The sequence below is a fragment of the Etheostoma spectabile genome, chromosome 3, assembly GCF_008692095.1.
Source record: "Etheostoma spectabile isolate EspeVRDwgs_2016 chromosome 3, UIUC_Espe_1.0, whole genome shotgun sequence".
Lineage (NCBI taxonomy): Eukaryota > Metazoa > Chordata > Actinopteri > Perciformes > Percidae > Etheostoma > Etheostoma spectabile.
In genome coordinates, this window is record NC_045735.1 from 28482356 (window position 1) to 28492210 (window position 9855).

At 43.4% G+C, this 9855-nt stretch overlaps 1 protein-coding gene across 1 annotated transcript in view; it reads left to right on the forward strand.

Annotated features, from left to right (window-relative positions):
- The window catches only part of ift80 (intraflagellar transport 80 homolog (Chlamydomonas)), a 39591-nt gene that overhangs the window by 8040 nt on the left and 21696 nt on the right, over positions 1 to 9855 (forward strand). Inside the window, exons 7-8 of the mRNA XM_032511488.1 lie at positions 1008 to 1097; positions 1194 to 1331. Coding sequence (XP_032367379.1) covers positions 1008 to 1097; positions 1194 to 1331 — 228 coding nt within the window. The remainder of the gene's footprint in view (positions 1 to 1007; positions 1098 to 1193; positions 1332 to 9855) is intronic.

Genomic DNA, 9855 nt, shown 5'->3' on the forward strand with positions numbered 1-9855 from the left:
CAGTTAGCTCCGCTGGTAGCTAAGCGTATGGGGCTCTGGATACATCACCCCGTGTGCTGTTGTGATTGGTCATAGTGTTATCCGATTGTGTGCAGTTAGATTTTCAAATGCACGCTTGATGCCGCCCCCTCAAGATGGGCAACTTTCATTACTCTATGCCAGACCCTTAATCTTTCGTATTGGATTTCCAGGCTAGTTTAAAGGCTATAAATGAGTAAAAATGCAATAGATCCAAATGTCTTTGAGTGCTTCTGCATTAACGGAGGGTGCTTTGCCAAGGGCCTTGCACACCAGTATTTCTTTTGTTCATGTATATACATTTATTTATTATTCTTCTTGAAGCCGAATACCACCTGGGACCTAAGATAAACAATGGAGGGTTTAATGTGCGCCTTCTCAACCCTTTGCTCTCCCTCAGCTATTACCACACATGCAGACACTAGCACACACATCACATCCAGTGATGCAACTTGAACCTATGCAGGCTCAATCGGAATAGGTTAATGTGCGTCAGCCACCCGGGTTTCAATACGGTTTGGAAATTGCCTGGCTTACACAGACACAGATGCGCACAACACGCATGTGAATGTGTTTACGTGTCTTCTCCTTTGGGTGCATGGAGTGAGCAAGTAGGCTACAAAAAAAATAGAAAATGGAGTGTAAGCATGTAGAGCAAACAGGAACAAGATAGGAACAGTAAGGTAATGCTAGAGACACGCTTTCTGCACTTTGTTACATTCTAACACAATTTAGAGTTGACTCTCAGTTAGGCTCATATGAAACATTTCATAAACATGTAACTATGTGCAAGAATAAATGTTACTCTCTGTGGCGCTTATCCTGATCGTCTTTGTGTGTTATCTCTTTTTTGGACTGAGTAAAAGTGAAGGGATTTATTGGAGGTCTTGCACTTCTCCTTAACCAATGGGAGACGCTATGTATGGATAGCATCAATATGTTGTGTTGACATAAAAATGATCTCTCTCTCCCCCTCTGTCTCTCTCTAGTGGAAGGCTCATGATGGGGTTGTTCTGAAGGTGGACTGGAATTCAGTCAATGACGTCATACTGTCAGGTGGAGAAGACTGTAAATATAAGGTGGGCAGTGTTTGAGTGTACTATTAGACGTCTTGTTGGTTTGTTAAATTGTTTTGCTTTTTTTTTACCTTTTGAAATCATGTCCTCCCTCAACAGGTATGGGACAGCTTTGGTCGTCTGCTTTACTCCTCGTCGTCTCACGACTACCCGGTCACCTCTTTGTCCTGGGCTCCAGATGGAGAGGTGTTTGCCGTGGGCTCCTTTAACACCCTGCGGCTCTGTGACAAGACTGGAGTAAGAACAAAAACCCTTTTACTTATTTCTGAATTGTTGTTTGCCCTCATGACTCTTTTTTTTTTTTTTTCAAATTTTGTGAGAAACAGAAAGATGAAAAGAGTTGAAACATGTTGCAGCAGCTTAATACTTTGACATAAACTTGGCAATGAAGCTTGTCAATTAAAGTATTGAAATGTTTGGTTGCTGAGAGTTTAAAAAATATATATTGCACCTTTCAGACTTTAAATGTTTGTGTATAATTAAAGTTGGCTTTAGTGCAAGCAAGACATGTAAGTCATGCAACACAGCATCAGATACTCCAACCCCCACCCCCCCAACCAACTAACACCATTCAGTCTGTATCCAACCATTTCTGTGTCTTTCTGAAACCGAAATTTCCACATATTGCAAGCCTCTTATTTGTTAATTTGTATTTTAGTTGTTAATTCTACCAATGTGACATTTATGCTTTGTAGTCCCTGAAACATACAGTATCTGGTATAGAAAACCTTTCCAGTGCAGTCTTTTTTATATTGTGTAACTCAATACAGGCCTTATGCTTTCTATACATTGTTCATCTCTGTAAACCACATTAGGCTGCATGCCACATGTTCTTGTTACCTGGTGCTGATGGTAACTGGAGTTGTAATGAGAGGGGAAATGAGAGAATGATGAATGGTAATTGTTGTTTTATTATTGCTGAGCGTTTGGCCAGGAACAATATTACTTGTTCCCTGCTCTGCCCTCATGGGGCTTTTAGGGCTTCTTTGAGTTTACGTGGAGATGTCTGTGTCTTGCCATTTCAGACCTGTTGTAATGAAAACAAACAACCAGAGCTAGGTTTTGTGTGCTGATCACCAGGCATTTCATGCTCCATTTTGATTTAATTAGAATCAAATGGCTTTTTTTCTGGAGCACTAAACCAAATGGGCTGGAGAGAGGTCTGAGCCAACACATATGTCTTCTCCAGAGGGGTACGGTGTGCGTTTTAGAGCGGTTTACATTAATATACTGTGTAGACAGTATGAACATCCGTAGGGAGCCTTTATCTTTTACAATTACTTTTGGTTTTCTGAACCAGGGGTTTCTGTAGTTTTTGGGAATATTGCCAGATTATAGTTGTGAGCTGATGAAATCATTCAAATGAAGCCAGCTTGTATCCATTTTCTTTGTGTAAACAACAATAAAAACCAGTGTGCTATTAAAACTATAACAGACAAAACTCAGTACAACTTGCTTTTTGCTTTATTTTGACCCGATTCACCTTACGTCCTCCCATTTTGGTTTTGTTTACGTGTTTTTTTTTTTGTTCCATTGTTTTGTCATTACACCACATGCTTTACTGTGGCGTGTCTCGGTTAAGACAGTGTGATGACGATGATGACGATAATTATGATGATTATGATTCTGCCCTTCTCTAAGTGGAGGAAGGGTATGCTTGTCTTCTCCTCCCTAAGCTCCTCAGAGACCGTGTGTACTATAGCACGGCGTGGGATGCATGCTCAAGAAGAGGATGGGGGAGTGGAAGAAAATCCCTCCACCAAAGGTTACTCCATCTGAATTCTATGTCCAAATTCAGACATACACTCCTCACGCATCAAGTTAGTGAAAGTTAAATTAGTATTCGTATGCACACTTGGTCACTGCACTATAATTACTGTAATCTCATTGTGCATGTGCATTTACACCCAAACATAGAAGCTGTTACAGGGGCTTTACCTGTGTTGTTGCTGTGGTTTGTTTGCGGCGCAGTAAGGGTTAAGCAGTGCAAGGAGTCTTTTCAGTTACTAGCGTGACTAATGGGAAGGAGTTTCATTCTGTATCTGCTGCAATGAAACCTTGCACTTTAACGTATTGCTACTAGCTCAGCAGGATCAGTCCCGCGCATTTAACCCCTTCACCTCCCGTCCAGCTCGGCTCTCCTCTCGCCCTAAACTTTCAACTCTCTCCTACTTTTCCCTTTTTCTCCTCCACGTTTTCTTTCTCCGCGCACCACAGGGCAGATGTAGTTTGTTACCCCCCTCATTATCACCGTGGAGGGAAAGGGAGCGCGCGCACACACACACACACACACACACACACACACACACACACACACACACACACACACACACACAAAGTTTACATTGAGGCAAAAGTACTGGGAAAGATTAGTCTTGTAGTTCCAGCAAGCCACACATGGACTGAACACAACGTTAGTTCTGTTTCATTTTATTGAAAATATCATTGAATTACTAATACATGTTTAATTATTTTTGTTGCAAATTTGTTGGCGTTTTTGTGTGTGGAGTACATTTTCTCTTCACGGGAGCTTTAACAGGACACAAGACAAAGAGGTTCACTGTCCCTTTTACAAGATTTGGGAGAGACAATAAGTCAGTGTCTGTCTGTGTGCCTGCAATAGTATATGCATGTGCCCACATGCCTGTGTGTGTCTGTGCGTGTGTGCGTGAGCAACCATTGCCGTGCAAATGTGCCTGCGAGACAGCAGTCTATTTACGAGGCGCTGCAGCTGGTGTCTAGCGTCTGGACCCTGTCACGATCCCTGACACTGTCACTGGCTAACAAGTAGGACTCATTGTGCCAGGCGAGCACCCTCTAGCTTTTTTCACTCCGCCTCCCCCTTCCTCCCCCTTCTCTTCACTGCGCTTGTTTTTTCTCTCTTCACTGTACACCCACCCATGCTCACATACATAAATGTAATAGCTGCTTTCGTTTTTTTCTTTTTCTAATTCCTGCACAAAACTTGATTTCTTTGTGTTTCTTTTTTAAAACAATTATGGGTTATATGAGAAATCGCGTTACTTATGTAACTTGAGTTCTGTACATGTTCTTTGGTCAGTATTTTAGAAACTTATATGATAACTAAAGAGAAAATTCTTAGGTACATTTTTCCAAGAGCTGATTAAAGTTCAGTATTTTGCTTAAGGTCACATAAGCAGAGCAGAATTTTGTAATCATGGCCAGATTTTGTATTTCATCATTCTTCCTTTTAGTTTGATGCTCATTTGGGCATTCAAACTGAAATCAAACTTTTTAAAACGTTAAAACAACGCAGGCCACCGCAGCATCTTGCCGGATGATATCACTTAGCGCTGTAGCAAAAGTTGAGCCTGGTTCAACTTTTTTGCCAGACGCCCATGCATTTAACTGACTCATTCAAATGAATGAGCTGGTTTGCATTTTTAATGCAGGGCTAATGTAGATCTGTATGTGGCCTTAGACCCTGGTCTCAAATAGCTTAGCGATTATTACTCCCCTCCCTCGCCTGATCTGCTTTAACTGAGGTCTTACAGAAACTTAGCCCTGGTACGATCAAGGCCCCTGTCACACTCCTACCGATAAGCCAGTGTACATCTTCTATTCCCATCTCCTCTCCGCCCCTCTTTTTTCTACTCCTCCATTTGTAGGTTATAATTAACCACAGGCAACCTAGTACGGATCATCAGATGGTTTCATTGTTGAGCCCTATTACTGAGCCTTATTACTTACTGACTTGTAAATGTCTGCTTTCCTAGCGGCGTACATACTTGCAGTTTTTCTTTCACAATGTGACAACAGCTGTCACCCTCACACTGTTTTGGGAGACGAGTGGTCATAAGTCATGCATCAAAATTATTGGTCATAATAGCAGGGCTGTATTCAAAAATGGGGTTTGTAAAAGTGTGAACCCACTGGTATGTACTTGTGAATACTGCCTGATATTTCATACAGTTGTCAAATGGGCCTTATATCATGACAATCTATGATTTATTATCTTTAGCTGTGGTTTTCTGCCAGCTCAACTGTCTTGTCAGTCCATCCTGGGTGCTTTGTGCTAGTTCATTGGTCTAACAGCTTTTCTGTATGAACGTAAGTGGGAGATTGCGCTACATCTTTTCCCTTCCTCTTTGTCTATGAGATACAAGCATGCTTTCCTTTGTAAAGTGTAAAGTATAAATCTCTCTCTCTCTGTCTCTCTCTGTCTCTCTGTCTCTCTCTCTCTTTCTCTCTCTCTTTCTCTCTCTTCCTTTTGTTGCACATGGCTCCCTCCTTTCTGTGTCAGGGTGTGTTGGACTACCTCGTGCTTATCAGTGCTCCCCCTCTTAGCTCCCTTTCCCTCCTGCCTTCCCCAAGGTCCTCTTTACCTCCCTTTTTTTCTGGGTGAGTCCGGGGGGTCCCCTAAGGGTCTTTGTAAGCCTTGCTCAGCATTGCCACTCTGGGAATGGGTCCACGTCCAGCTGGAATCACTGTTGCTCCTCTCTCTCTCTGTTTCTTTCTCCTCTCTTCCCTGTTGAACGTGCAGCCTCATTTTCTGTAGGATCTTTGTCTGTTATCCTTATAGCTGCCAACCATTATTTTCTCTCTGGGAGTCTATCACTCTTGACTATCCATGAGCCTGCCAGTCTTCTTGTGGCCTTTTGTTATTCTTTTCTTAGTCGTAGACTCTCGTCTTCTATGACATGACATGCTTCACACTAATTGCCAGACTTCAGGCTACCCTGTCTTCTCTGACTCTGACTTAGTCCTTCTAACAGTTTCCACCCACTATCACTAAGGAACATTTACCTTAATGCAGCAAACTACCAGAACAGGTGCTGGCAGTTTGCTGCCAACCACTGGCCAGCCAACATCTGGAAATTGCCACTGCTGGAAGAGAATAAAACGGCCCAGAGCTCTGATCATGAACTGCTGTTAGTGGAGCATGAAAAGGCAAAAGAAACCACTGTAGATGTATTGGACTTCAAGCCTTTATCTGTGTTCATCACATTAGAAGGAGACGTTTAGTACAGTATAGAAAAATGCTGCTGCAAAAGAAGGGAAAGGCAGCAGAAGTAGCAGAGACAGACACACGTGCACACAGGAGAGAAGATGAAAAGTAAGTCAAAGTGAAATTATTGGCAGGAGTCTGACAAAGAAAGCGCATGTGCACATGAGAAAAGATGGTGACTGACTGTTTGAAAAAAGACGAGTAAGTTTGAGAGTGTGTCAGAGAGAGAGAGAGAGAGAGAGAGAGAGAGAGAGAGCAAGAGTGAGGGAGCATTGTCAAACAAAGAGAGTCCTGAGTCAGCAGCAGAGCAGTTTTCTCCCCAGGCAACTGGGCAGGGCTACTTCTCCCCCCCTCTCTTTCTCTCTCTCTCCACTTGCTTTACCCCTCCCTCCCTCTCTCCCTCCCCTTACAAATCTGTGCTTTTGCATGCTATTTCTTGCTCTCTGCACTCTTCCTTTCTGCTCTCTCGCTGTCGTAAGCCTGCCCCCATCGTACACTGTGAACTGGTAGAAAAAGACCACAAGTTCTGAAAAGGGAAATTGGGGTCTATCTCACCCATCGGAGCTCTTTTCCTCCACCGTTTTCTCTCTTGTTTTCATAGGAATACTTTTACTGATTCCTTTTAACACATTTTGATGAAGTTTCCAGGCCTGTTGAAGCCTAGTTTAGAGAATGAGAAGAGTGTGAGCAGCATATGACTTTAAGATGCAGTACTTGCAGGTCACTTAATCTATCATCCCAAAGAGCTCATTAGTTTCCCCTTCCAGAATGTGAGGATAAGGGTTTCTCCTTTGTATTTCAGGTTCTTTGTACAGAACAGGCTTTAATTTTCTGTGTTGCTGAACCTATTCTGGCACACTCTGTGGAACAGTGTATGTAAGGTCCTTCTTGCAGATGATTGACCCCAATTTTTTTGTGTGTGTGTGTATGTTTGTATGAGCCGGAGCCTGTGTGCGTAAAGTGGGTTAGAGTAAAAGGCACTTGTTGACATGGTAATACTTTTACACCTCTCTAGAGTTCGGCTAAAGGCTTGCCTTGTTGGAAACCAAAAAGGAGGGGAGCATGAAAAAGAGCTGAGAAAAGAGAGCAGTTGGAGGGGTGGGGGGCAGGGTAGTGTGGAACTGTCCAATATATCCTGTAAAGTTGGCCTAGGCAGTGAGGCTTGGAGGATTGGTCTCCATAAAAGACGGTGGTTTCTCTTTCCCTCAAGCCTCTCTCTCTCTCTCTCTCTCTCTCTCTCTCTCTCTCTCTCTTTATCGTTCTCTCTCTCTCTCTCTCTGCTCTCTTTCTCTGCCTTTTTTTTCTTCTTTACTTCTCTTCCTCCCTTCCCTCCATCCTTCCCTCCCCCCCACAGCTGGAGTAAGCGTATGACAGTGAGACAGTGCCCTGCCAGCCCCTCTGGCAGAGTCATCATTCTTAGCAGTACTAAATCACTACCTCCACTAGCTAGACAAACATTTCACACTCACAGAGAGATAGAAGCAGAAAGAGGGATACAACAGTATAAGGTGTTAAGAGTGCAAAGAAAGGGCTTCAGTTGTGCACACAAATAAGTATAAGCAATAAGCGTAAGCAAAACATGTGTGTAACTGGGGCATCACTTCAGGCTTTACTGCCAACCCAGAGTTCATTAAGAGCTGTTATTGAGGCTGGAGGCAATGGACCAAAGTCCAGAAAAGGATGATATCAAAGGCTTTCATTTTGGCTGCACCCTAGAACCCCCCCCCCTTTTCCGTTGGCTTCCACACAGAATGGTGCTACACTTGACGTTGACTAATTTATGGACTGGCTGCTTCATTTGGTATAATTTTGTTATATAGTTATATACAGTATATATGCCTCCACATAGAAGTAATGGGCTTGTCATCACATTTGTGCATGTATGCACTTTTACGCACAGTTTAAAGTGTGTGTTTGTGTTGCTATATGGATACATGTGTTTTTTTAAGTTCTATGAAACCAGTACTCAAGGTGATTTTCACAATATAGTAGACTGGCCAATGTGTAAGGATACAAATTTATACTCGCTATTACCAACAGGTATTACATGACCCCTTGAAGATTTGAGGTGTGTTGTCAATGTCTTAAAGTCTTTGTGTCTGTAGGGATCCCATAGAAAGTTGGCTAAATTGTTTAAACCCTTGAACCTATGTGTAGGCCATTAGATAAAAAGTGATCCCTAATATTCTAGACCTGCCATCTGGAAAGTAGTATGTCCATTGAAGGGTAAAAGGTTGTGTGTTGTGTTGTTTGTAGCATGCCAAAACACAGTCAAATTTCCAAATGGCTAATCTAGAATACAGACCCTGTGCGTGCGTGTGCGTATGTGTGTGTGTGTGTGTGTATGTGTATGTGTATGTGTATGTGTATGTGTGCGTGTGTGTGTGTGTGTGTGTGTGTGTGTGTGTGTCTGTGTGTGTGCTTTTTTCAAGCGCATGTGTGCATTGTTGGTGCTAATAGAATTCTGCTGTCCAGCTCACAGCTGTGTCCTGCTGATGAGTCCCAGGAGGCCCCAGCATGTGTCTATGGTTACTATGTTGAGGCTCCAGCATTAAACCATGTGTAGATCATTACTCTCTCTCTCTCTCTCTCTCTCTCTCTCTCTCTCTCTCTCTCTCTCTCTCTCTCTCTCTCTCTCTCTCTCTCTCTCCCTCCCTCTCCCTCCCTCTCTCTCTCCCACTAGCTTCTAGTTTGTCTAGCTCCCCTCTCACTCGCACACCCCTCTCTCTCCCTCTTACCTTTCTCCAGCACTGCCAAAGCTCCAACTTGTGCCACTCTACTCTTGTCCCAGGCCCAGCCTCTGTATCTCTTTAGCCGAGCCAAGTGGGTATTTCAATACAGAGATTTGCAGAGCTCCTCTCACTGGCCTATATTTAGAAGTGGGCTTATAGATAGTTGTCACGCGTTATTGCTGAGTCAGGGAATGCAAATGGTTTATTGTGCAGCAGGCAGAGAAAACACTAAGTTCTGGTAAGTTCACTAAAGGCCCTGACACACCAAGCAGGCGGCCAAGAACTAGTGGTGGCTCATGTCGACTTTGTCTTGGCCAAAAAACTGCACTTGAACACACTGTAAGGACTACAGCATTTGCTCAAATTAGCACAGTGCCTACGGTTCCTCTGCTTCACTCCCCGCTGGGAAGACACCGGAATGGCTAACCAGAGTGTCCATCTCCCGGGCTGTCATCTGTTCTCTCTGCAAAGAAGTCTCCCTGCAGTGGGGAGCGGAGATGCCCGAGCGGAGGGACAGAAGGCTCCACTGCGGCCACTGGCTAGTTAGCTAACGTTAGCTTGCTAATTCTCTCTGTGCGTTCCTACGATGTGACAATAGCATGTGAATGAAACATTGAGTCGATACATTTGACTAATTTAGTGGCTAGCTTGCTTGCGAGGGAGCTCACTTGTCAGTCTAACACAAGTTGTCTTGTTGTACGTTGGCCCTCTTAAGTAGCTACATAATGTGCAAAAATAAAGTTATACCAATAGATCACACCTATGTTTTTGATTATTTTTTGGGCATTTTAGGCCTTTAGTGACAGGACAGCTGAAGAAGTGAAAGGGGAAGAGAAAGGGGGAATGACATGCAGGAAAAGGGCATGCGCTGCGTCGAGGAGCTAACCTCTATATAGGGCGCCCGCTCTATCAACTGAGCTATCCGGGCGCTCCTATGTGTTTTTTAAAAGGCATATTCAAACATTGCGTGTGCACACGTTACATAAATTACTGTTTATATATACAGTACAGGCCAAAGGTTTGAACACACCTTCTCATTCAATGCATTTCCTTTATTTTC